Consider the following 27,143-nt stretch of genomic DNA (forward strand, 5'->3'; position numbering starts at 1 on the left):
TGGTTGACTAACTACGGGGTTCTCAAACCTCTCGTCAGGGACCCCCAGCTGTTCCATGTATTTGATCTATTCTAGAGCTAGCACATCTGATTCAATTTGTCAACTAATTATCAAGCCCTTGATTAGGTGAATCAGGTGAGCTAGTTCAGGGCTACAAAAAAATGGTGAAACGTCTGGGGGTACCCGAGGAGGGGTTTCAGAACCACTGATCAGGAGCAAAAGCCTATCACCATTCCTGGTACTGGTATCTTGATATGTATGAGACTTTTGAGCAAAGTGATAGCAAGTAAGAACGTGAACCTTCCAGTGGGCCTTTTCTGAAGAGAGAGAGAAAGAGGGTGTGTGTGTTTGTGTAGTGTATGTGCATGTCCATTGTAACTGTGTCCACAGGATGATGTGGTTAGTGGAGTCCAAGCTGAGCGTGGAGGCAGCTGTTCCACACGCAGCTCACACCACCCAACATCCGAAGATGAGCAGAATGGCCAGGGCCATGGACAGAGTTCAAAGAGAAAGGAAGGCAGAAAGACAGGAGTGGAAAAGAGAATGGAGAGACAGACAGTCAAGGAAAGCATAGGTACAGAGGTGAAGAATGAGATCCGTAAGACCTGCAAGAGGGAGAAAGATGAGCTAGAAGATAAAGAATTTGTAAAAGAAACAAAATAATTGGAGGGAAGAGAAATAGTAGATAAAGATGGCGAACAAGGAATTGGATAAGGAGGAGGTAGATAAGAAAGAGGTGGTGAGGGAGAGAGAGAGGAGGATAAGGAGAGGTTTGAACAGAAGGATAGTTGAACAAGAAGATGGGGACAGTGGAGAAAAAAACAACAGCCTTGAGAAGGAGTTTCTGCCGGAGATGACTGTTTTTTGTTTGGAGTGTGTCTAAGGGTGCGTTCAGAAACCTCTGGTTGCTAGGCAATGAAGTTAGGCGGGAGATCTAGTGATTACCCGCACCTGCATCTCATCAACCTTCTGCACACCTGGTCCTGATGATCAACCCTTCTTAAGCCCTGAGCTGACATCCATTCCCTGCCGGATCGTTAGCAACGAACAGTATGTTGTGCCAGCGTATCAGCCACATGTTTCCTGAGCTAGTCTTGTTCTTGTTTCCGGTTACTCACTCCCGTTTACTCTGTCTACAGTCATTCTCCCGGAACATTCAACTCCCTTGCCTGGCCGTCGGTGGATACAGTGACGTCACTGAATCCACCCATCTACTCTCATCAACTCACCTCCGCTGCCGCTTCGTCTCCTGGATCACTCAAATTACACATCAAGACTACCAATAAATACTCACCTTCATTTTACTCACCTTGTTCTGGTCTGCTTCTGGGTTCTGTCTTAGAGAATCGTGACAAGTACAGGCCGGTGCTGATGGAGGATGATAGCACCCAGCAACAGCCAACAAAGAGCTATTTGAAAGTTTAGTGCTTAAAGCCAGCAAACAAAATTGTTTGGGGACAGACTTGATGGAGACAACTGAAGGTGATCCTTGGTAAAGATTGCCACTCCCCCACCTTTGGAAGATCTGTCTTGCCGAAAAAGTTATAACCAAAATAGTTCTCAGTATTCAAAACACTTCCTTAAATAAAGGTTACATTAAAAAAAATGTAAATGACAATTAGGAGCTCATTTGAGTTAGCCTGCACTGTAGCTAGTCAGCTAATAATGTTTTTGTTTTTTTTACATTTTCAAAATGTATTTACTTACTTGAATAGATTCTCCCAGCCATGTGGACAATTGGAAACAGGGCAGCAACGTGTGTTTGTTACCAGAGCATATTACTATTGAACTAACGTACCCATTTATTAACCAGACCTTCATACAAATTTGCTATGCTGAATTACTGACTCACAATTGAACGTGCTGCCAGCCCGCCCACAAGCGAGTCACAATGGGCGGCCTAAGTGGCACGCGGCAATTTACCACATGGTAGTGAACATGTCTGTCCTAACGTTTCTCACTTTCTGCTCTTCAATACCATAGAGAATGATAGAGGCCTCTAGTGTCTTTAAGGCCATTTTAGCATAGGCATCCACCTTGCTTCCACCACTTTAAAGTAGTCAACTGGGTGGGAATTCCTATGAGTTGTAGGCTCAATGGCGCTGCCCATGTTGTCAAAGACGTTATAATAGCACAGCTATAACGATGTATCCTCTATCTCTATGGTCAATACACTGTTGAAATGCTTGCTGGGATACCTGTCATGGCTGCGGCTTGTGAAGGATTGAAATGGATGTTTGTTATCGCTGAACATGTAATGCTTATGGCATTGAAAGCCATGGCATTGAAAGCCATGGCATTGGAATGGCAGTGTCAGCCAGTATGCAAAGTTGATCTTCATGTAATAAGGAATTCCCTTTGACCACACCCACGAATTGGGGGGAAACAAACATTATTTCCAAATGACCCCCATTGTAAAAGAGCCAACTTCGTGTTGATTTTTATGTTATACAGAAATAACAAAACATGCCAAAAAACAAATGTGTTTTTTGTAATGCTCCCACGTAGGGAAATGGAGGCTGCGAGAAGAGCCCGGTGGTTTCAAGTTATTCAATGTGGGAAATGTGTGGACCCTCAGGCCCCTTTTCATGAAGTTGCTAGCAAACTGTGGTTGCAGATCCCCGTAGTCAATCTACTGTACAGCACGACTGCAGATGCCAATGTGAAATGAAAATAACAGTTCTGTTTTTTTAGCACTGAAATGAATTGGGCGACCTCCTTGATAAGCAGGGTGAGACTGATAACCCATACCGACCCTACACTGGTTGCAAACTATCTCCTTTCCCTATCTTTGCTCCAGCTTGGACCCCTGCTCCTCCACTGACCTGCCACCATGCCAGATATTCCTTGCTACTAAGCAGGTAAGAAATAGGGGCATGCTTTGAGTTTAGGAAAAACGTATTCAGACCCCTTGACTTTTTCCACATTTTGTTACAGCCTTATTATATAATTGATTAAATGTGTTTTTTTCCCCTCATCAATCTACACACAATACCCCATAATGACAAAGCGAAAACAGGTTTTAGAAATGTTTAAAAAACAGAAATAACTTAGATAAGTATTCAGACCCTTTGCTATGACACTCTAAATTGAGCTCAGGTGCATCCTGTTTCCATAGATCATCCTTGATGTTTCTACAACTTGATTGGAGTCCACCTGTGGGAAATTCAATTGATTACACACCTGTCTATATAAGGTCCCACAGTTGACACAGTGCATGTCAGAGCAAAAACCAGCCATGAGGTCAAAGGAATTGCCGTAGAGCTCCGAGACAGGATTGTATCGAGGTACAGATCCGGGGAAGGGTACCAAAAAACATCTGCAGCATTCATGGTCCCCAAGAACACCGTGGCCTCCATCATTCTTAAATGGAAGAAGTTTGGAACCACCAAGACTCTTCCTAGAGCTGGTCGCCCAGCCAAACTGAGTAATCGGGGGAGAAGGGTCTTGGTCAGGGAGGTGACCAAGAACCCAATGGTCATTCTGACAGAGCTCCAGAGTTCCTCTGTTGAGATGGGAAAACCATCTCTGCAGCACTCCACCAATCAGGCCTTTGGTAGATTGGCCAGACGGAAGACACTCATCAGTTAAAGGTACATGACAGCCCGCTTGGAGTTTGCCAAAAGGCACGTAAAGGACTCAGACCATGAGAAACAATATTCTCTGGTCTAATGAAACCAAGATTGAACTCTTTGGCCTGAATGCCAAGCATCACTTCTGAAGGAATCCCTATGGTGAAGCATGGTGGTGGAAGCATCGTGCTGTGGGGATGTTTTTCAGCGGCAGGGACTGGGAGACTAGTTAGGATTGATGGAAAGATGAACGGAGCAAAGTACAGAGGGATCCTTGATGAAAACCTGCTCAGGACCTCAGACTGAGGCAAAGGTTCAAATCAAATCAAATTTATTTTTATAGCCCTTCTTACATCAGCTGATATATCAAAGTGCTGTACAGAAACCCAGCCTAAAACCCCAAACAGCAGGCAATGCAGGTGTAGAAGCACGATGGCTATGAAAAACTCCCTTGAAAGGCCAAAACCTAGGAAGAAACCTAGAGTGGAACCAGGCTATGAGGGGTGGCCAGTCCTCTTCTGGCAGTGCCGGGTGGAGATTATAACAGAACATGGCCAAGATGTTCAAATGTTCATAAATGACCAGCATGGTCAAATAATAATAATCACAGTAGTTGTCGAGGGTGCAACAGGTCAGCACAGTAGTTGTCGAGGGTGCAACAGCCGATCATTGAGAGTATCTCTACCGCTCCTGCTGTCTCTAGAGAGTTGAAAACAGCAGGTCTGGGACAGGTAGCATGTCCGGTGAACAGGTCAGGGTTCCATAGCCGCAGGCAGAACAGTTGAAACTGGAGCAGCAGCACGGCCAGGTGGACTGGGGACAGCAAGGAGTCATCATGCCAGGTAGTCCTGAGGCATGGTCCTAGGGCTCAGGTCCTCCGAGAGAGAGAAGGAAAGAGAGAAAGAGAGAATTAGAGAGAGGATACTTAAGTTCACACAGGACACCGGATAAGACAGGAGAAATATTCCAGATATAACAGACTAACCCTAGCCCCCCGACACATAAACTACTGCAGCATAAATATTGGAGGCTGAGACAGGAGGGGTCAGGAGACACTGTGGCCCCATCCGATGATACCCCAGGACAGGGCCAAACAGGCAGGATATAACCCCACCCACTTTGCCAAAGCACAGCCCCCACACCACTAGAGGGATATCTTCATCCACCAACTTACCATCCTGAGACAAGGCCAAGTATAGCCCACAAAGATCTCCACCACGGCACAACCCAAGGGGGGGCGCCAACCCAGATAGGAAGACCACGTCAGCGACTCAACCCACTCAAGTGACGCACCCCTCCTAGAGACGGCAGGACAACGACCCTAAGCACACAGCCAAGACAATGCAGGAGTGGCTTCTTGACAAGTCTCTGAATGTCATTGAGTGGCCCAGCCAGAACTTGAACCCGATCTAACATCTCTGGAGAGACCTGAAAATAGCTGAGCAGCGACGCTCCCCATCCAACCTGACAGAGCTTGAGAGGATCTGCAGAGAAGAATGGGAGAAACTCCCTAAATACAGGTGTGCCAAGTTTGTAGTGTCATACCCAAGAAGACTCAGGGCTGTAATTTCTGCCAAAGGGTCTTCAACAAAGTACTGAGTAAAGGGTCTGAATACTTATGTAAATGATATTTCAGTTGTTTTTTTTTTAAACCTGTTTTTGCTTTGTCATTATGGGTTATTGTGTGTAGATTGATGAGGGGAAAAAACTATTTAATCCATTTTGAACTAAAGCTGTAACGTAACAAAATGTGGGAAAAAAATTGAGGGGTCTGAATACGTTCCGAATGCACTGTAAATGCAAATGTTAAGACATGTAATAGGGCTTGACCTTAATTGAAAACAGAGATCATGTGGCCTGTGGCGGTTTAGTGATCTTTCCTTATGCTTTTAGATCCATAAAAGTTTTTGAAATCGTGTCTTTTATTCTAGGGAAAATGCCCTGGTAAAGTTCAGAAAGTCAAACCGAAGCAGGACAAACAGGAAGTAGAAATATAGCAGAGGATGACGGTGTCTGCACTGGCTCAAGCTATGAACAAAGACTTTGGTAAGGCTGATTAATTGAATGTAGAATCATTCAATAGTCATTTATTTTCCTGAATTATGGCATGAAGTATTGAGTGTTGTGGCAGACCATGGGGTTTGGTCAAGACGTTTACACAGATCAGACACAGACAGAGTAGGATTAGCACGGTTTCAAGGGCGTTTATTTAAATAATAAATAAAAAATAAAAAGTATAGGTCTCCCCCATGAGACCCTCTCTGGGATACCGTCTTCTGGGCTCCGGGTCTTGCTGTATCCTGTCGGGATCAACTCACTCCTGTTACCTCTGTAACCATCGCCAACTACACAGGAGTCCTTTCTTTCCCCACGTGCTGCCCTTCTGCAGCTTTATGGACCTTGCACAGCTGGTGAGCAATCAGCCCTTGATTACTCACCAACTCCCAATCAGCCGAATTGGTCCTGGCCGGAGAACCCATCTAGACCTGGCACGTCCAGCAGATGGAGCCATCACCTCGTGATGTATACACCGTCTGTCACCAGGCCTCGACGAGTCTCCCCCTGGTGGCAGACCTGCTGTACGCCACACTGTGTTCCAAGATTATTAAACTTGTCCAATAAGAAACGCTTGTTTTCGTTTTCCATTCCAAAACGTTTTACTACGGTGTGCACTAATGAGTACAACCCAGGTCTGATGTGTAGTACTAATTTGAACAGCATACCATTTATTCCATAGATCATGTCTTTGAGGCTCTGCTCAACACCTCAGTGGACCTGGATTCCCTTGAGCCCCACTCTGTTCTGGAGGAGCAGTGAATCAAGGTTGTGAAGCGGTCTGGGAAGAAGTACAAGTGGGCCAAGCTGGTGGAGTCCAAAGAGCGTGAGAACAAAGACACTCAGAGAAGGTAGAGGACCTTTTCACTTGTCTTGTCGGCTGATTGTTAGAAGGGTGGTTAATAGGCCTCCCGAGTGGTGCAGTGGTCTAAGGCACTGCATCGCAGTGACGTTCCCATTCAAGCTCAAACCAGCATAAAACCCAAGTTATAGCACCTGAATATGAACTTTTTAAAAACATATTTATATATTTTTCTTTTCACGTGAATGAACATACAAAGTAGAAACAGAAGTTGAATCTGAATGTAAATCAATGTTTATTCTAGAGCTCCACCAGATCCGGCCGTCCTGGTGTCTCGTCCTCCTGTTGTAACCATTATGGGCCACGTAGATCACGGGAAGACCACTCTGCCGGACAGCCTTAGGAAGAGCCAGTTGGCTTCACCCAGCACATTGGGGCCTTCCTGGGTAGGGAAACACCAAGACTCCACAAGAAGTGTTGTTTTGTCATCCACGCAAATTTGCTTGAGATTTGACTAAATGTTTTATGAAACTGCACATTTTTGTGAAATGTTTAGTGATTGTAAAACTAGCTGCTAGCAGTAGTGAATCTTACAGAATCTAGCTGAATGAATCAAGAGAATCGTATTAATATTGTATGAAAATGTTAACACTGGCAGCTCCCCTCAGACCTGTCCCCATATCTGCTCTTTTCTTGAGACCACCTGTCAGATGCAGATCATTAAACTGTAAAAGTTGTTTCTCAACCTGGTGCCATGATGCCTCATAGCAATACATATTTTGAATATACCAAATTTCTCGGTGAGGTTCGATTTAGCTTCACAGATTTCAAAAGGTTCCATCATTCCCCCTTTGGGGGAAAAGATCACATTCTTGGACACCCCAGGGCACGCTGGCTTCTACGCCATGAGGGCCCGTGGAGCTTTGGCCACAGACATTGTCATCCTGGTGGTTGCTGCAGATGACGGGGTCATGAAGCAGACTATTGAATCCATCCTACATGCCAAAAAAGCCCAAGGTACTGTCATATTTCATGTTGGCATTTCTCTGCGACTATAACACATCTTGGAAGATATCATTGAGGGACATAATATTTGTTATAGATTAAAACAATTTTTTTTTTTACATTTTAGTCATTTAGCAGACGCTCTTATCCAGAGCGACTTACAGTAGTGAATGCATACATTTCATACATTTTTTTCCCCGTACTGTAACTTGATGGCATTCAATCCAAACTGCAGCTGGCGATAGCATCATGTACAACACATTTAGCTGCTGTTCACTTTAAATCTATATACACTGAACAAAAATATTACCGCAGCATGTAAAGTTTGTCCCATGTTTCATGAGCTGAAATAAATATCCCAGAAATGTTCCATACGCACAAAAAACCTATTTCTTTCAAATTTTGTGCTCAAATTTGTTTACATCCCTGTTAATGAGCATTTCTCCTTTGCCAAGATAATCCATCCCTTTGCTGACGTCAACGTTGTGAATAGAGCGCCCCATAGTAGGGTTATGGTATGGGCAAGCATAAGCTACGCACAATGAACACAATTGCATTTTATCGATGGCAATTTGAATGCACAGAGATACCGTGACGATGTCCTGAGGCCCATTGTCGTCCCATTCATCCACCACCATTACCTCATGTTTAAGTGTGATAATGCACGGCCCCATGTCGCAAGGATCTCTACACAATTCCTGGAAGCTGAAAATGGTCCAGTTCTTCCGTGGCCTGCATACTCACCAGATGTCACCCATTGAACATATTTGGGATGCTCTTGATCGACGTGTAATAGAGCTTGTTCCAGTTCCCGCCAATATCCAGCAACTTCACACAGCCATTGAAGAGGAGTGGGACAATATTCCACACGCCACAATCAACAGCCTGATCAACTCTATGCGAAGGAGATGTCGTGCTGCATGAGGCAAATGGTGGTCACACTAGATACTGAATGGTTTTCTGCAGTGCTAATCATTGTGGCAGTGTGATGAGCATCAAGTTGACCCAGCGCATGTGAAGCAGGAACTACTATCCCATGATGTAGTATGGAGGAGAGGTTCAGGCTATCCACGTTTCTGCCCTGAAGGCGAGTTCCTCATCCGTAGGGAGGTTTACTTTTAATATATCATGACATCATCAATATGTAATTGAATATATACAATTTTGATTCATTTCCATTGTTGTCCTCATTTATTACAGCAGACCAGTTGGGAAACAAAAATGTCAGACATTTAGCAAGCCTAATATATGTATATACAGTTGAAGTCAGAAGTTTACATACACCTTAGCCAAAAACATTTAAACTCAGTTTCACAATTCCTGACATTTAATCCTAGTAAAAATTCCCTGTCTTAGGTCTGTTAGGATCACCACTTTATTTTAAGAATGTGAAATGTCAGAATAATAGTAGAAAATTATTTATTTCAGCTTTTACTTCTTTCATCAAATTCCCAGTGGGTCAGAAGTTTACATACACTCAATTAGTATTTGGTAGCATTGCCTTTCAGTTGTTGAACTTGAGTCAAACGTTTTGGGTAGCCTTCCACAAGCTTCCCACAATAAGTTGGGTGAATGTTGGCCCATTCTTCCTGACAGAGCTGGTGTAACCGAGTCAGGTCTGTAGGCATCCTTTCTCGCACATGCTTTTTCAGTTCTGCCCACAAATTTTCTATAGGATTGATACAGGGGTTTGTGTTGGCCACTCCAATACCTTGACTTTGTTGTCCTTAAGCCATTTTGAGATGTTGCTTTAATATATCCACAAATTTCCTCCCTCATCATGCCATCTATTTTGTGAAGTGCACCAGTCCCTCCTGCAGCAAAGCACCCCCAAAACATGATGTTGCCACCCCCGTGCTTCACAGTTGGGATGGTGTTCTTCGGCTTGCAAGCCTCCCCTTTTTTCCTCCAAACATAACGATGGTCATTAAGGCCAAAGTTATATTTTAGTTTCATCAGACCATAGGAAATTTCTCCAAAAAGTAACATTGTTGTCCCCCATGTACAGTTGCAAAACGTAGTCTGGCTTTTTTAATGGCAGTTTTGGAGCAGTGGCTTCTTCCTTGCTGAGCGGCCTTCCAGGTTATGTCGATATAGGATTCGTTTTACTGTGGATATAGATACTTTTGTACCTATTTCCTCCAGCATCTATTTCCTCCACCGTTCAAGGTCCTTTGCTGTTGTTCTGGGATTGATTTGCACTTTTCGCACCAAAGTACGTTCATCTCTAGGAGACAAAACGCGTCTCCTTCCTGAGCGGTATGACGGCTGCGTGGTCCCATGGTGTTTATACTTGCGTACTATTTTTTGTACAGATGAACATGGTACCATCAGGCATTTGGAAATTGCTCCCAAGGATGAACCAGACTTGTGGAGGTCTACAATTTATTTTCTGAGGTCTTGGCTGATTTCTTTTGATTTTCCCATGATGTTAAGCAAAGAGGCACTGAGCTGGAAGTTACACCTCCAATTGACTCAAATGATGTCCATTAGCCTATCAGAAGCTTCTAAAGCCATGACATAATTTTCTGGAATTTTCAAAGCTGTTTAAAAGGCACAGTCAACTTAATGTAAACTTCTGACCCACTGGAATTGTGATACAGTGAATTATAAGTGAAATAATCTGTAAACAATTGTTGGAAAGATTACTTTTGTCATCCAAAAAGTAGATGTCCTAACAGACTTGCCAAAACTACAGTTTGTTAACAAAGAATTTGGGGAGTGGTTGATAAACGAGTTTTAATGATTCCAACCTAAGTGTATGTAAACTTCCGACTTCAACTGTATTCTACGCCACATGGCTATCGCACTTCCATATATTTATATGTACATATTCATCCCTTTACATTTGTGTGTATAAGGTTGTGAATTTGTTAGATATTACTGCACTGTCAGAACTAGAAGCATCTGCTAACCATGTGTATGTGACCAATGAAATTTGATTTGTTGTACAGGGAAAAAAACTAAGATCAGCCCATGTTATGAATTCTGTCACTGTACAAATAGTTATATTGACTATATCTGTCCTAGCTCGCTCAATGTCTTAATCGAAATTACGGATTGCCTCTTATCCGCTTGTCGTCCCCTTATTATACATAGCAAGTTTGTACATCAATTGTCAGTAGAAACCACATTTGTTTAGGCAAGTCAGCCATATCAGCTGTTCTTTTTACAAGGTAGTTAAAGAGGCTGAATTAACTGTTTTGCTGCCAGACAAGACTTCGCTGATAGCCAGATGTAGCAGTGGTATAGTGCAATTAATGTATTGTTTAGTGGCTTTGCTGACATACATCCCACAGTTATGTTTTTGACCCACCAAGATTTACATGCTAAAAATCACCACTGGTTTAAACCATTGTTCAAATCATAGTTAACAATCCCATGTGGAGTCTAGACAACTGTCTGATTGACCAGTGTGCCAGGTATACTTGTTTTGGAAGCCTTATCTATTCATTCAACCAGTTTGAATACAAAGAGACATCCACCCTTGGTGGATGATCAGCAAGACAATAGAATCTGAGTTGAGAACATGTGAGAAGTCTTGAGGGTGCACTAAATGATAGTTATCAAATTTGTTTCAAAGTAATCCAACATGTAAGAATGTAACTAAGCAAATTACATTACATTTTTGGGAGAATCTGGGTTGATCATTACAGTACATTTAAATCAGGTTACATTTAATCCATTACTACCCATCCGTGGGAACTACAGTCTCCATTATTTTAGGAGTAAAATGTTTTAATGATTTCTCAGATCACCTGCAGACCAGATTGGACCCCTCCCTATGGGCCAGATCCAATACCTCTGATCTAACATCAAGTTGGAAAATCCTCAACTTCCCCTTGAACATATACTACAACTGCATGTTGTGTTTCTCAAATAACTCCTCAATAATGCATTTGTGCTAAAAACAGTAATACACCCACCAACCCAAATAGATCTACAGTTCATTTGTTATAAATTCTCACATGTCAGCAGCCCACTACATAAAGTATAAGGCATTACATTGTATTGCATCTGCGTTCCATGAAATCTCCTCCCTTTTCAATGTCCTACAAAGGACAACAAGAAAGTGATTGCACTAGTTGCTGCACATTTAATGCACAGACAATTCCCCTTTTCAATAACACTGAACCACTGGGTGTTCTAAGACTGTCAGGACAAATAAACAGAAGTTTGACACAGCCAGAGACTCAATTGATTGTTGGTTCCAACATAACAAAAAGGCAAACAATATTAAACGCTTCTGAAATCCACATCCATTAACAAAATTATCAATTTTACTACAAACTACAGTACAAGAGAAAAGAGCGGAAAAAAGGAATAAGTAAAAAAATTAAGGCATTTTGGCAAGTTGTGGGATATTCATTCGGTCTTAGACGGATGTCCCTTCCTTTGGTTGCTCGGGCTCCTCCTGGTGGAGAGAAAGTACCAAAAACAAATAGCACTTTGAATAATCACTGTCCAGAAACATATGAAGACCATCTGATAAATATTAAAGAGGACCCTAACAAGTCTAAACCACTGCCTGGATTCCGACAACTAGGGATGGGCGTATGTACAGTATACCAAAATATCAATACTGCCAAATCAAACTGATGTTCTGGTATCGATACTCTGCTCACTTTCTCTCTTTCTTTCTCTCGGAGGACCTGAGCCCTAGGACCATGCCTCAGGACTACCTGGCATGATGACTCCTTGCTGTCCCCAGTCCACCTGGCCATGCTGCTGCTCCAGTTTCAACTGTTCTGCCTGCGGCTACGGAACCCTGACCTGTTCACCGGACGTGCTTGTTGCACCCTCGACAATTACTATGATTATTATTATTTGACCATGCTGGTCATTTACGAACATTTTAACATCTTGACCATGTTCTGTTATAATATCCACCCGGCACAGCCAGAAGAGGACTGGCCACCCCTCATAGCCTGGTTCCTCTCTAGGTTTCTTCCTAGGTTTTTGGCCTTTCTCAGGAGTTTTTCCTAGGGAGTTTTTCCCAGCCACCGTGCTTCTTTCACATGCATTGCTTGCTGTTTGGGGTTTTAGGCTGGGTTTCTGTACAGCACTTTGAGATTTCAGCTGATGTACGAAGGGCTATATAAATAAATTTGATTTGATTTGATTTAAGCATTGGTGTATTTGCAGGTGTTTCTCTTCAGTATTCATGCATTTTTAATCCTCCCTTTTTTAAACCAATGGTATCGATATCAGCAATAGCCTGATAAATACTTGGTATGATATCAAAATTGAAATGTGCAGCAAAAAATGTTGTTTTATTTTGAAATTATCCAACCCTTGAGGTCAGTTTGCCAGAAACAGATTATGCCTAGTCCTGGGTCCAAAGAATATTCCCAATTGAGAATCTCCATTGAAAGTGCCTTTTAGTCCAGGACTGGGGCTTGTTCTGGGTCCGGGAAACAGCCGATAACGTGTCTCAATCTATTCAAGTGCTACTTTAGCCCTTCTTAATCACCTAGGGCCCGATTTCGATCAGAGTTAAGTGTGCGTAAATGGAATGCATTTCCCTTTTTTGGCACTTATACTTAAGTTCAAGGTCAGAATACATGAGAATAGCATGCTATTCACCTGCTATTCCTTTTGGGTGGAGATCGAATAAATGGTGGTGTGGCGGAGGTGTGTCTACAGATACACCATATTCTGACCTTAACTTAACCGCCAAGGAAACATGTATAAGGTCTTAGGGAACTACCTTTTATTTTGTATAGACTACATTCCATTTAATTCCATTGTTTTGTTTAACTTCATTTGCTTCCTCTGTAAATGGCATCATGGCCATGTGGTTGTTGCTGAGGATCATGAGTAATAGTTAGCCTTTATTTTTATATATATGATCTAATTCAATCGTTATGGAGAAGCGCAGACAAACAGTTTGAAACTGACGCATGGCGCAATACTTGGCTGTGTTATCACATAATTCCATGTGTCGTGTCTTTGGCTATGCCGGATTAAGTGATTTGACATGCTAACCTATAAAATTCTTTCTCTAATTAATATTACCTGATTAAGCTAATCATGTAAATGTAATTAACTAGAAAGTCGGGGCACCACGGAAGAACGTTTATAGAGCTGTTATCTTCCGAATAAACTCTTAAAATACTTAGTAATATTTTACATCGATAGCAGTCAATATTAACCCTTATCTTATTTTCAGTCTCATAATGAAAGTTGTACATTCTTGGCTATCGTCACAAACCCTGGCTAACAAGTTGAATCAGCAATACAAACTTGGGTTTAATTATTTATTTACTAAATACCTAAACTAATCACACAGAATTACAAATACACAGAATACAATGATGTCATACAGAAAACATACCGGTGGACGGAACAGATATGACGGCTGGTTACACAAAGGAAAGGGGGTTGGGCTTGAATGAAAGAGCGGGAAGACTTAGGAACAAACAAACAGCAGCTATGCTATCTTAAATACAGTATCTTATGCATTCTAAATTACCGCCCATTTGGAAAAGGAAAATGCAATAAATATTTACTCTGAGCTGCGCTTCGGTAGATTGGTCGTAGATGCTGGCCGGGTTGGCCAACAGATCTTCCTGTACTCGGAAGAATGTCTCTGGTGGTAAATTGGATACGTGGTGGTATCTTCGTCCGTCTGTTAGACTGGATCCGTTGTCCGTCCTTTCCTAGCCCACGTCTACAGCGGCCGCTGCTAACTCAACGGCTAGGAAGTATCACTTCTGTAGTGAATAAGCTCAAAGTTCATACCATTCGCCACCAAAGCTCACGCCGAGGTTGGCTTAGTTGACATGTGTGTCCTTCTAACGTAGAGGCTGCAGACCTCATGTACTGGAACAACGTGGTTATCTTTTCATCAAAGGCTTATATAGTGGAGAGGGGGAAGGAGGTGTTTCATCATTTATAACCCCCGTCTCTTCACAGGGTTGGGCCACTGATCAAGCAGGGCACTTTCCTTATGAAAACCCAATTCTCTCATTTGGAAGCTAAAATTACATTTAATCTCCTAACAAACAATTTCAATATCAAACATTTCAATTGCATAACAATTCCATGTGACTGATAACTAGACGGTGGATACTTTCCCAGGTACAGTTTATGTCGTCCTGTCATCAGTCATAATGTCTCAGATGACAACTGAACTGACATCCATACTCATTACGTTCCAAAGCATATTTCCAACTGGTTTTATTACCAAAATATGGTTCCTTTTCCCCATTTGTTTGATGTTCCCAGACTCTCTATATTTAACACAGGCTATTCAAGTCCTTCAGTAGGGTCAGAGAGGGGAAGGGAGAAAGGTATTTATGGGGGGGGGGGGTCATAAACCTTACCCACAGGCCAATGTCATGACACATGGTTAGTGCAGGCAATAGATAAGGGTATAGCCTACTATTGTACTTTATTCTCCCCATTATAATTCTATGTACACTAATCTTCAAACATACCCATGGGTTAAACTGAACATTTTTAGAATGAATCAAACCAGTATTTCTTTCTTGCGTAAAGGGTCTCCAAACACATTTATGATTCATAAATACTTCCGTAAGCCTAAATAATCCGCAAGATCAGAGTATTATTTAATCACCAATTGGTGCTGAAACAGAAATGAAAATGCATAAATTTAGATGTCTTTCTTTCATTGAACCCAAATATTCTGAACCCATTCTCTCAAATTCAAACTAAAAAAGGTACACTGTATTTAAAGGGATGGCTTAAGATAAATGTACTGAAAAACCTATTGAATGAAAACTCCATGAGCAAGTGGGAGGGTTTTCAGCGGTTGAATTACATTTATTCAGCGTGCGCAAACCCCGTGTGCAAACCCCGTGTGCAAACCCTGTGTTATGCACCTTAAAAAAGGTACACTACATGAACAGTATGTGGACACCTGCTCGAACATCACATACCAAAATCATGGGCATTAATATGGAGTTTGTCCCCCCCCCTTGTTGCGATAACAGCCTTTACTCTTCTGGGAAGGCTTTCCACCAGGTGGTGTCAGAGGAAGGCCCTAAAAATTGTCAAAGACTCCAGCCACCCTAGTCAGACTGTTCTCTCAGCTACTGCACGGCAAGCTGTACTGGAGCGCCAAGTCTAGGTCCAAGAGGATTCTTAAGAGCTTCTACCCCCAAGCCATAAGACTCCTGAACATCTAATCAAATGGCTACCAAGACTATTTGCACTCCCCCCCCCTTTACACCGCTGCTACTCTCTTATCATCTATGCATATAGTAGTCACTTTAATAACTCTACCCACATGTACATATTACCTCAACTAAACAGTGCCCCCCGCACCTTGACTCTGTACCCTCCTGTATATAGTCTCACATTTGTTATTTTACTGCTGCTCTTTAATTACTTGTTACTTTTTGTTATAATTTTTTGAAGTGTACTTTTTCACTGCTTTGTTGACTAGGTGTTCGTAAGTAAGCATTTCACTGCAAGGTTGTATTCGGCGCATGTGACTAATACAATTTGATTAGACTTGCTATATTCAGCCACAAGAGCATTAGTAAGGTCGGGAACTGATTTTAAGCAATTAGGCCTGGCTCGCAGTCGGCGTTCCAATACATCTCAAAAGGAGTTGGGGTCAGGGCTCTGTGCAAGCCAGTCAAGTTCTTCCACACCAATCGACAAACCATTTCTGTCACTCTAAAATTCTGCCCTAATACAATTGATTGGCAGAGGCCTTCTGTCCAGCTTCTGAAGGCCTAATCAATGGCTGGCTGAGAAACACAATTTTTGTATTCTTTCTATTCAGCAATTAAGTCAGAATATCAATTATTGTAGAGATGAAAAATAATTATTTTTATAAATCCCTAGGCCTTTTCTGAAGGCCTTGACGTTCCCTTCTGGGTGGTGGGAAATTGCTGGCTTTATGCCAAATCCCAAATTCACGGTTGCCATTGTCCAGTAGCTTTAATGTCACACTACAGTGTAAAAAATAATCTACTAGTAACACACTTTTAGTACAACATTTATTTGGTATCACCCCACTAATTACCTGGTAATCACTTAGAAAATACTTAATTCTACGTATTTAATTCTCAATTATTACTAAAGTGTGGTTAGCGTATAGCAAAAGCTGCTGCCTTTGAGAAGTATCAGACTGAATAGATTAGGTGTGGTGTGAAATAGTTTTTACACTGGATTCTGCTGAAGCCAAATATTTGTCATAATAGCTAATAACTGAAAATATGAAATATTATTTAATTGTATAAGGGCATAATTCGTGTGCCATCATGCCGCACATTATTATTTATATACAGATTGGATGTCAGTCTTTAGAAATTGGTTGATGTTTTTCTTTTGAGTAATGAAGAAGTATGGCTGTTCAGAACGAGGGTCGAGTCCAGTGTACGGTTGTGGTTTGGGCGCGCGACCTGAAAGCTCGCTCCACTTTGTTTTCGTCCGGTATTGAACACAGTTTATCCCGTCTTAAATTTGATCAATTATTTACGTAAAAAAATACCTAATGTTGTGTTAGGAAAGTTGTTTGAAATGTTTGGATCAAGATTACAGGTAACTTAGATATTTTGTAGTCACGTTGCGCGAGTTGGAACCAGTGTTTTTCTGAATGAAACGCGCCAAATAAATTTACATTTTGGAGATATAACGACGGAATTTATCGAACAAAAGGACCATTTATGATGCTTATGGGACATATTGGAGTGCCAACAGAAGAAGATCTTCAAAGGTAAGGCATGAATTATATCGTTATTTCTGAGTTTTGTGTCGCGCCTGGCGGGTTGAATTATGATTGTCATGTGTTTGTTTGATGGGGTGCTGTCCTCAGATAATAGCATGGTTTGCTTTCACCGTAAAGCCTTTTTGAAATCTGACACGGTGGCTAGATTAACAAGAAATTAAGTTTAATTTGGTGTATTGTGAATGTATGAAAGTTAAATATTTAGAATAATTTTGGGGGAATTTCGCTCTGCTATTTCACCGGATGTTGTCGAAGCGTTCCGCTAGCGGAACCCCTAGCCGTAAAAGGTTAACAGTGTCCAACGAAGGGCCAGAAGTATACAGAATGGTGTCGTCTGCGTAGAGGTGGATCAGAAAATCACCAGCAGCAAGAGCGACATTATTGATGTATACAGAGAAGAGAGTCGGCCCGAGACATGAACCCTGTGGCACCCCCAGAGAGAGACTGCCAGAGGTCTGGACAACAGGCCCTCCGATTTGACACACTGAACTCTATCAAAGAAATAGTTGGTAAACCAGGCAATCATTTGAGAAACCAAGGCTGTTGAGTCTGCCAATAAGAATGTGGTGATTGACAGAGTCGAAAGCCTTGGCCAGGTCGATGAATACGGCTGCACAGTAATGTCTCTTACCAATAGCGGTTATGATATCATTTAGGACCTTGAGCGTGGCTGAGGTGCACCCATGACCAGCTCTGAAACCAGATTGCATAGTGGTGAAGGTACGGTGGGATTCGAAATGGTCGGTAATCTGTTAATTTGGCCTATTGAAAAAGGTTAGTGTAATCTGATCCTAGAGATGTGGTTGAGGGAAACTACTTCAAGCAGGAGGTCAATAGTAGATTGGTCATTTAAGCCCCCAAACAGCCGAGTCCATCACTGCTGGAGTAGATATGGCATCATTTTATGGCACTAAAATAGCGACTGGTACGTCAAACCTGTTAACTCGAAATGACACAACGACAAGGTTCCAGTTTAACAAAGTTTACTATACTGTATGAACACACTACAAGGTAGCCATTACACTCATGGCTAGGTCCATCCACGAACTAACTTCCTGCGCAGGCGCACTCTTGACTGAGTGATAGCCCCGTAATAACAGAAATATAGGGATACTAAAAACATGAACTTAACAAAACCTACCACAGAGAGTTCCTCTGCCTGCTTCTGTTCTTCCAATTGTGCCGTCTCCAGCTGACTCTGGGTCTTCGTTAACAAGGCCTTTAGCTGCAAAGGCAAACAAGATGTAGACTGTAGCTACAAGCAATCAATGGACAACCCAAGTAGCAAAAAATACATATTTATTTTATTTAACCAGGTAGGCTAGTTGAGAACAAGTTCTCATTTACAACTGAGACCTGGCCAAGATAAAGCAAAGCAGTGCGACACAAACAACGAGTTACACATGGAATAAACAAGCGTACAGTCAATAACACAATAGAAAAAAGTCTATATACAGTGTGTGCAAATGGCATGAGGAGGTAAAGGCAATAAATAGGCCATAGTAGCGAAGTAATTACAATTTAGCAGAATAACACTGGAGTGATAGATGAGCAGATGATGATGTGCAAGTAGAGATACTGGTGTGCAAAAGAGCAGAAAAGCAAATAAAAACAATATGGGGATGAGGTAGGTAGACTGGGTGGGCCATTTACAGATGGGCTATGTACAGCTGCAGCGATAGGTTAGCTGCTCAGATAGCTGATGTTTAAAGTTCGTGAGGGAAATTTAAGTCTCCAGCTTCAGCGATTTTTGCAATTCGTTCCAGTCACTGGCAGCAGAGAACTGTAAGGAAAGGCAGCCAAAGGAGGTGTTGGCTTTGGGGATGACCAGTGAGATATACCTGCTGGAGCGCATGCTACAGGTGGGTGTTGTTATCGTGACCAGTGAGCTGAGATTAGGCGGAGCTTTACCTAGCATAGACTTATAGATGACCTGGAGCCAGTGGGTCTGGCGACGAATATGTAGCGAGGGTCAGCCGACTAGAGCATACAGGTCGCAGTGGTGAGTGGTGTAAGGGGCTTTGGTAACAAAACGGATGTCACTGTGATAGACTGCATCCAGTTTGCTGAGTAGAGTATTGGAAGCTATTTTGTAGATGACGTCGCCGAAGTCGAGGATCGGTAGGATAGTCAGTTTTACTAGGGTAAGTTCGGCGGCGTGAGTGAAGAAGGCTTTGTTGCAAAATAGAAAGCCGATTCTAGATTTGATTTTGGATTGGAGATGTTTAATATGAGTCTGGAAGGAGAGTTTACAGTCTAGCCAGACACCTAGGTAGTTGTCCACAGATTCTCGGTCAGAACCGTCCAGGGTAGTGATGCTAGTCGGGCGCGAACGGTTCAAAGCATGCATTTGGTTTTACTAGCGTTTAAGAGCAGTTGGAGGCCACGGAAGGAGTGTTGTATGGTATCGAAGCTCGTTTGCAGGTTAGTTAACACAGTGTCCAAAGAAGGGCCAGATGTATACAGAATGGTGTCGTCTGTGTAGAGGTGGATCAGGGAATCACCCGCAGCAAGAGCGACATCATTGATATACACAGAGAATAGAGCCGGCCCGAGAATTGAACCCTGTGGTACCCTCATAGACTGCCAGAGGTCTGGACAACAGGCCCTCCGATTTGACACACTGAACTCTGCGAAGTAGTTGGTGAACCAGGCGAGGCAGTCATTTGAGAAACCAAGGCTATTGAGTCTGCCGAAAAGAATACGGTGATTGACATGCTTATTTAAAATGGTGAGGAAATCACTTTTAAAGAACGACCAGGCATCCTCGACGAGATGAGGTCAATATCCTTCCAGGATACACGGGCCAGTTCGATTAGAAAGGCCTGCTCGCAGAAGTGTTTTAGGGAGCGTTTGACAGTGATGAGGGGTGGTCGTTTGACCGCGGACCCATAGCGGATGCAGGCAATGAGGCAGTGATCACTGAGATCCTGGTTAAAAACAGCAGAGGTGTATTTGGAGGGCAAGTTGGTCAGGATAATATCTATGAGGGTGCCTATGTTTACAGATTTAGGGTTGTACCTGGTGGGTTCCTTGATGATTTGTGTGAGATTGAAGGCATCCATCTTAGATTGTAGGACTGCCGGGGTGTTAGGTGACCTAAACTGGGATATGCTTAACAGAACGAACTCTGAAGATAGATGAGGGGCAATCAATTCACATATGGTGTCCAGGGCACAACTGGGTGCTGAGGGGGGTCTATAACAGGTGGCAACAATGAGACTTATTTCTGGAGAGATTCATTTTTAAATTAGAAGCTCAAACTGTTTGGGCACAGACCTGGAAAGTATGACAGAACTCTGCAAGCTATCTCTGCAGTAGATTGCAACTCCTCTCCTTTGGCAGTTCTATCTTGACAGAAAATGTTGTAGTTGGGTATGGAAGTCTCAGAATTTTTGGTGGCCTTCCTAAGCCAGGATTCAGACACGGCAAGGACATCAGGGTTGGCGGAGTGTGCTAAAGCAGTGAGTAAAACAAACTTAGGGAGGAGGCTTCTGATGTTTACATGCATGAAACAAAGGCTTTTTTTCGATTACAGAAGTCAACAAATGAGAGTGCCTGGGGACACGCAGGGCCTGGGTTAACCTCCACATCACCCGAGGAACAGAGGAGGAGTAGGATGAGGGTATGGCTAAAGGCTATCAAAACTGGTCGTCTAGTGCGTCGGGGACAGAGAATAAAAGGAGCAGATTTCTGGGCGTGGTAGAATAGATTCAGGGCATAATGTGCAGACAGGGGTATGGTGGGGTGCGGGTACAGTGGAGGTAAGCCCAGGCACTGAGTGATGATAGAGGTTGCATCTCTGGACGTGCTGGTTATACTGGGTGAGGTCACCGCATGTGTGAGGGGTAGAACAAAGGAGGAATATGAGGCATGTAGAGTGGGACTAGGGGCTCCACTGTAAACTAAAACAATGATAACTATCCTAAACAGTATACAAGGCATATTGACATTTGAGAGCGACAAAGCGAGGCACAAAGCAAGGCATAAAGCAATCACAGGTGTTGATTGGGAGAACTAGCTAAGACAACAAGGGGTAAGACAACAACAGGTAAAATGGCGATGAACGGACAGAGGGTCAGTTAACTACACACAGGGTCTGAGTTTGGGGCTAGGGCCGACAGATAAAATAAAATAAATCAAATGGAGTACTGTGATAAATGAACAGTCCAGCAGGCATCAGCTATGTAGCCAAGTGATCATAGGGTCCAGTGAACAGCAATAGATGGAACAGGTAAGCCGCGGGGTAGTCGTTACTACGCTAGCACACGGGAGACACGGCGTTTAAAGTTAGCAGGCCGGGGTAAGTAGAAGCGTCTGCTCCGACGTCCGGCAACGGCCTTTTGAGGGCACAGTGGACGGAATTACGTCTGCAGACCAGTCGTGGTGGAACGGCAGGGCGCCGTGTCGACAAAGGGTCCAGGCCAGATGGCGAAAGAGGTGTTGTAGTAATTTCATTTGCTAAGATGCGCCTGGCTCGCGGCTAACTGGTGCTAGCTTCGGGGCAGGGGCATTAGCCACTATAGCCACTCGGTAGCAGCTAGCTAGCAGCGATGATCCACTTCAAAGCTCCAGAGCTTACGGCAAGTATCCGGTGGAGTAGTGGATTCTAGCCGTGTCCGGGAGGCATCGGTCGAAGTTAACGATGTAAAATCTGTTTCAACAACTATTGCCACACTTGGAAGGCTAGCCCATGGTGGGCTAAGAGAGATCCTAATCAAAAATAAAACCTATGAAAAAAGCTTAACGTAGGTTGTGCCCATTAGGCACAGACTACAACGTGACAATGACAATGTGAAAACATTTTCAACCTGAAAACATAATGACTCAGGTGTAATGGCATGGTTTGCCTACCTGGGCGACCTCCTCGGCGTAGGTCTGACTAAAGCTGATGGACTCCAGCTGTTTCTCCAACTGGGCCTCCAGAAGCAACACCTGCTCTTTCAGCTGCACAAAACACAGGATAATACATCACTTTTTAATATCATACTAAAACCAATCAAAAAGCTCTCATTGGTTTACTTGAGTCTGTGACTAGAAGTAAATCCAACATATATTAGGGTTTAGATTGAGCTTTGTATACACCCATCACCAAACCGTTGCTGAAGCTCTACCTGGTCTGTGCTTTCATTGTCCATCTTCATACCCTCTGCAGCTTGCTCCAACACTTTCACCTGATCCAAAGCCTGCAAGAAAAAAAATTGCTTTTAACTCCGTATCAAGTCATCTTATAGGAAACCATCTCGTCTGCTGCTATTCAGTAAGACCAGAGAGAGAATTTAAGAAAATTAACTCACTGCTTGCCGTTGCTCCTCTGCCATTTTGAGCTTCCACACGTGCTCCTCTTCCTCCACACTCTTCTGAAGGTCTTTCAGCATGCCCTCCTAAAGGAAGTGGGATAATGTGGGAATGCAGTCATCTTACATCATAATACCTACTTCTAGGTGTAAAGCAAGAGTACAAGTATGTTAGTGCAGCTAGCGATTCTTCCCTGTTTCCGTTAAAGCTTACACATTATTCATGTCCCTCACCTTCTGTATTACTCAATCATTTCCATATACAGTGCATTATGTAGGATATAGGGTGCTATTTGGGAGACACACCAGGGTTTTATCACACACACCAAAGTCAAGCTGTGTCCCCCTCAAACGGACTGAAGTTGGATGGAAAGTTAGGCGTTCACACACAGGACCATGGTTGGACTTACCGTTTCAGCCAGGACAGTTCTGTACTGCTCACACTCCGCCTGTGCCTGAGACTCCTCAGCTTCTGAGTTTTGACAAAAGCTCCTTAAGAGAAAACAAGCACACAGTCATGACTGGGGCTCATCTGAAACACCAGGGCAGGAAAAGCCAAGATGCACTTTTGTTGTCTGTTTGAGACAAACATGTAATTAATGGTCAGCAGTAGGCAACTAAATGTATTCTTACAGCAACAGGTGTAGAGGAACCTCTATTGGTAATAAGTGGTATTTTGAAGCAGTCCAACATTACAATAATGTTGGTCGCTTCAAAATGCAATGCATAGACTACATCAGGGTAAAAACACAGGGTCCTAACCCCAGAGTCTGTGGTTTGCAAATTCTCTCGCTGGACTTCTTGGCTCTGTGGAATTTCAGTAGCCTGTGCTTTCTGGATGAGTAGGTTCAACCAGTTATTCTGTAAAGAATAACACATATCTTATGGTTACAATTAATAATTGAGGCATTTTAACTACAGAGCTGGGGGGGAAAAAAAGAGTCTGCTGGTGTAATCATGTTTAAGGTGAATTCCATTTTTACATCTGCAAGGATTTACATTGGCAAGTTTCCAGAGTGATTTTATTTTCCAAATCCATTCCTGTTGACATAATATATTACTGACCACCCTGTTGGTAATGTGTGGGTATGTAAGGAATGAACTCTAATTCAGACAAGCATAGAGTATCCACACAGAACCACAAGCTTTGTGTCGGAGAATAATAATTTGAAGAAAAAATATATAACACTTTCCAACACCAAGTCTGTCGGCAATTGCAAACACAACTAACTTACCTGCTAAGCTTCTAAAGAGACGTCAGGGCAGATCTGAAAAGCCTTTTAAGCTTCTGTCTGGAACGAGCTTAGTGCTTCCTCGGCTACGCTCTACAAATAGATGCAAAGTCAAAGCATGAATGCCATCCATCACACACCGTATTCACAACTGTGTTTGTCAACGGGAGTGTAGCCAGAGTATTTAGCGAGAGTTCAACCAACTTTAGTGCCAGACATGTTGCTGTCTTTAAGCATTTCATTCATGATGTGCGTTTGAATTCAAGTTCCAATTTTAGCCATTCAGATAACCTTGTTGGAAATTCAGAAGGTCCCTGACCTCCTATTTGCCAATATTGATCAGGAGGCACCATGGCTGCCATGAAAGGAAAGAGTCAGCACGAAGTGGAGTGCATATATACGACTCTGGGTGTTGCATGCCACTGACCTGTGCACCCTTCGCCACAGCCAGTCTTTCCTTATTCAACTTCTCAGCAGCGGTCAAGGCTTCCATTGCCACCCAGTTGTTTTCGTGAAGATCCTGTAGGGTAGAGCAGAATTGAGCTAAGCCAACACAGTCAAGGGGCAACAAGCATACCTCTCTTTGGGCAATGCAAAATCATCAAACCACCATTAAACTAACTTACATTGCTTTTGATCCTAACTTGTTCCATTTCCTCCTTTAGCCTTTGTAGCTCCTCTTCCAGACATAACATCTGGGAATCTTTCTCAAGGCTGAAAATATAACACTCATTAGCAGGGCTGGGTGAAAATTCCAGATCAATTCCAGTATCAGTTCAGGAATTGAAATTCATTCCAATGGGGAAATACCATGTCCAAATCAAAGGACAGGAATTTAACTGGAATTGACCCCCAACCCTGCTCATATGACAATGCATGCACTTTGGGGGGGGGGGGTCAGAGAACACACCTCAGCTTAGGAATGGACACATACCTTTCAAATGGCTGTTCAGCTTCTGTCTCACTTCCTGACTCCTGTGTTGGGGAAATTGAAAGAATATGCAACGTTCAAGATGCCAATGGTCATGCTTTTCATCTGACAAAAGCACGTATATAAAACTTAAATTTTACACAAAAAGACTAAATCTAAGCCTTACAGAGTAAGACTAAACCTTAATCAGTAAGGCTTAACACCACGCACACTTGTGCGCACACAGAGGAGAATAGAAGCCTTACAACGTTTGCACTCTTCCCTTGCGCCATCTCCTCTCTCAGCTGTTTGAGATCTTCCTCTAATGAGGCCACCTGGCTCTCCCTCTCCTTCAGACTGCTCTGAAGCTGCTCTGTGTCTGCTGAGCTCTCCACCTGCACAACAGATTCAATACAATTCAAATGACTTTAAATTATTAATACATTTGTCCCATGAGGGAACTTCTGGTGTGGAATGGAACATATAGTACATACACAAATGCAGGATTGTAAGAGAGCAATGTTGAATTTCAACTAAGTTGCCAACAGGTTTACCAACTTACAGCATCAGTGATCTTCACCTCCATCTTGGCTCGCAACGTCTGCAGTTGCTCTTCGAGGGACGTCACGATTAGAGGTCGACCGATTAATCAGGGCCGATTTCAAGTTTTCATAACAATCGGAAATCGGTATTTTTGGACGCTGATTTGGTCGTTTTTTTTTTGTTTTTTTTAGACCTTTATTTAACTAGGCAAGTTAGAACACATTCTTATTTTCAATGACGGCCTAGGAACGGTGGGTTAACTGCCTTGTTCAGAGGCAGAACGACAGATTTTTACCTTGTCAGCTCAGGGATTCAATCTTGCAACCTTACGGTTAACTAGTCCAACGCTCTAACCACCTGCTTTACATTGCACTCCACGAGGAGCCTGCCTGTTACGCGAATGCAGTAAGAAGCCAAGGTAAGTTGCTAGCTAGCATTAAACTTATCTTATAAAAAACAATCAATCATAATCACTAGTTAACTACACATGATTGACGATATTACTAGTTTATCTAGCCTGTCCCGCGTTGCATATAATCGATTAGGTACACTTTGCTCCAACCATAAACATCAATGCCTTTCTTAAAATCAATACACAAGTATATATTTTTAAACCTGCATATTTTGTTAATATTGCCTGCTAACATGAATTTATTTTAACTAGGGAAAATGTGTCACTTCTCTTGCAAACAGATTCAGGGTATATGCAGCAGTTTGGGCCGCCTGGCTCATTGCGAACTGTGAAGACTATTTCTTCCTAACAAAGACAGCCGACTTCGCCAAACGGGGATGATTTAACAAAAGTGAATTTGCGACAAAAAGCAATCGTTGCACGACTGTAACTAACCATAAACATCAATGCCTTTCTTAAAATCAATACACAGAAGTATATATTTTTAAACCTGCATATTTAGCTAAAAGAAATCCAGGTTAGCAGGCAATATTAACCAGGTGAAATTGTGTCATTTTGCATTCATTGCACGCAGTCAGGTTATATGCAACAGTTTGGGCCGCCTGGCTCGTTGCGAACTAATTTGCCTGAATTTTACGTAATTATGACATAACATTGAAGGTTGTGCAATGTAACAGGAATATTTAGACTTAGGGATGCCACCCGTTAGATAAAATACGGAACGGTTCCGTATTGCACTGACAGGAATAAAGTTTTGATAGTTTCCGGATTCGACCATATTAATGACCTAAGGCTCGTATTTGTGTGTTATTATGTTATAAGTCTATGATTTGATATAGCAGTCTGACTGAGCGGTGGTAGGCAGCAGCAGGCTCGTAAGCGTTCATTCAAACAGCACTTTTGTGCGTTTGCTAGCAGGCCTTCGCAATGCATTGCGCTGTTTATGACTTCAAGCCTGTCAACTCCCAAGATTAGGCTGGTGTAACCGATGTGAAATGGCTAGCTAGTCAGCCGGGTACGCGCTAATAGTGTTTCAAACGTCACTCGCTCTGAACTACTCCAAGTCTGTTTCCCTTCCTCTACATGGGTAACGCTGCTTCGAGGGGGGCCGTTGTCAATGTGTTCCTGGTTCGAGCCCAGGTAGGAGCGAGGAGAGGGACGGAAGCTATACTGTTACACTGGCAAGACTAAAGTGCCTATAAGAACATCCAATAGTCAAAGGTATATGAAATACAAATGGTATAGAGAGAAATAGTCCTATAATAACTACAACCTAAAACTTCTTACCTGGGAATATTGAAGACTCATGTTAAAAGGAACCACCAGCTTTCATATGTTCTCATGTTCTGAGCAAGGAACTTAAACGTTAGCTTTTTTTACATGGCACATATTGCACTTTTACCTTCTTCTCCAACACTTTGTTTTTGCATTATTTAAACCAAATTGAAAGTTTCAATATTTATTTGAGGCTAAATTGATTTTATTGATGTATTATATAAAGTTAAAATAAGTGTTCATTCAGTATTGTTGTAATTGTCATTATTACAAATAAATGTAAAAAAATAAAATAAAATATATATATTTTTTTAAATTAAAAAATTAAAAAACG

At 42.6% G+C, this 27,143-nt stretch overlaps 1 protein-coding gene and 1 pseudogene across 3 annotated transcripts; one reads left to right on the forward strand and one right to left on the reverse strand.

Annotated features, from left to right (window-relative positions):
- Positions 1 to 2,677: 2,677 nt before the first annotated feature.
- Positions 2,678 to 9,041, forward strand: LOC115178007 (translation initiation factor IF-2, mitochondrial-like; annotated as a pseudogene).
- A 9,065-nt stretch (positions 9,042 to 18,106) lies between these two features.
- On the reverse strand, positions 18,107 to 25,276 carry LOC115178363 (ribosome-binding protein 1-like). Of its 3 annotated transcripts, XM_029739518.1 has the most exons (9): positions 25,142 to 25,276; positions 24,846 to 24,974; positions 24,604 to 24,644; positions 24,296 to 24,383; positions 24,097 to 24,189; positions 23,673 to 23,762; positions 23,200 to 23,298; positions 22,848 to 22,929; positions 22,510 to 22,524 (listed from the first exon to the last, which is right to left on the reverse strand). In XM_029739518.1, the coding sequence occupies exons 1-6, from the start codon at positions 25,163 to 25,165 to the stop codon at positions 23,718 to 23,720; spliced, it is 420 nt and encodes a 139-aa protein (XP_029595378.1). In that variant the 5' UTR covers positions 25,166 to 25,276; the 3' UTR covers positions 22,510 to 22,524; positions 22,848 to 22,929; positions 23,200 to 23,298; positions 23,673 to 23,717. The 3 variants fall into 3 exon arrangements, with proteins under 3 accessions (XP_029595376.1, XP_029595377.1, XP_029595378.1); XM_029739516.1 differs by lacking the exons at positions 23,673 to 23,762; positions 24,097 to 24,189; positions 24,296 to 24,383; ... (1 more) ...; positions 24,846 to 24,974; positions 25,142 to 25,276 and adding exons at positions 18,107 to 18,365; positions 21,995 to 22,087; positions 22,255 to 22,326 and having other exon boundaries at positions 22,438 to 22,524; positions 23,200 to 23,569; XM_029739517.1 differs by lacking the exons at positions 23,200 to 23,298; positions 23,673 to 23,762; positions 24,097 to 24,189; ... (2 more) ...; positions 24,846 to 24,974; positions 25,142 to 25,276 and adding exons at positions 18,107 to 18,365; positions 21,995 to 22,087; positions 22,255 to 22,326 and having other exon boundaries at positions 22,438 to 22,524; positions 22,848 to 23,176.
- Between the last annotated feature and the right edge of the window lie 1,867 nt (positions 25,277 to 27,143).

This window comes from Salmo trutta, chromosome 38 (assembly GCF_901001165.1).
Source record: "Salmo trutta chromosome 38, fSalTru1.1, whole genome shotgun sequence".
Taxonomy (NCBI): domain Eukaryota; kingdom Metazoa; phylum Chordata; class Actinopteri; order Salmoniformes; family Salmonidae; genus Salmo; species Salmo trutta.

Excerpts from the sequence above, each read along its gene's own strand:
- LOC115178363 (XM_029739516.1), bottom strand. The coding sequence starts at position 22,518 with ATGCTGAAAGACCTTCAGAAGAGTGTGGAGGAAGAGGAGCACGTGTGG. Across the intron at positions 22,327-22,437 it reads CAGAGGAGCAACGGCAAGCA|GCTTTGGATCAGGTGAAAGT; the intron begins GTGAGTTAATTT and ends TTTTTCTTGCAG. Across the intron at positions 22,088-22,254 it reads ACAATGAAAGCACAGACCAG|CTGAAAGAGCAGGTGTTGCT; the intron begins GTAGAGCTTCAG and ends TGTTTTGTGCAG.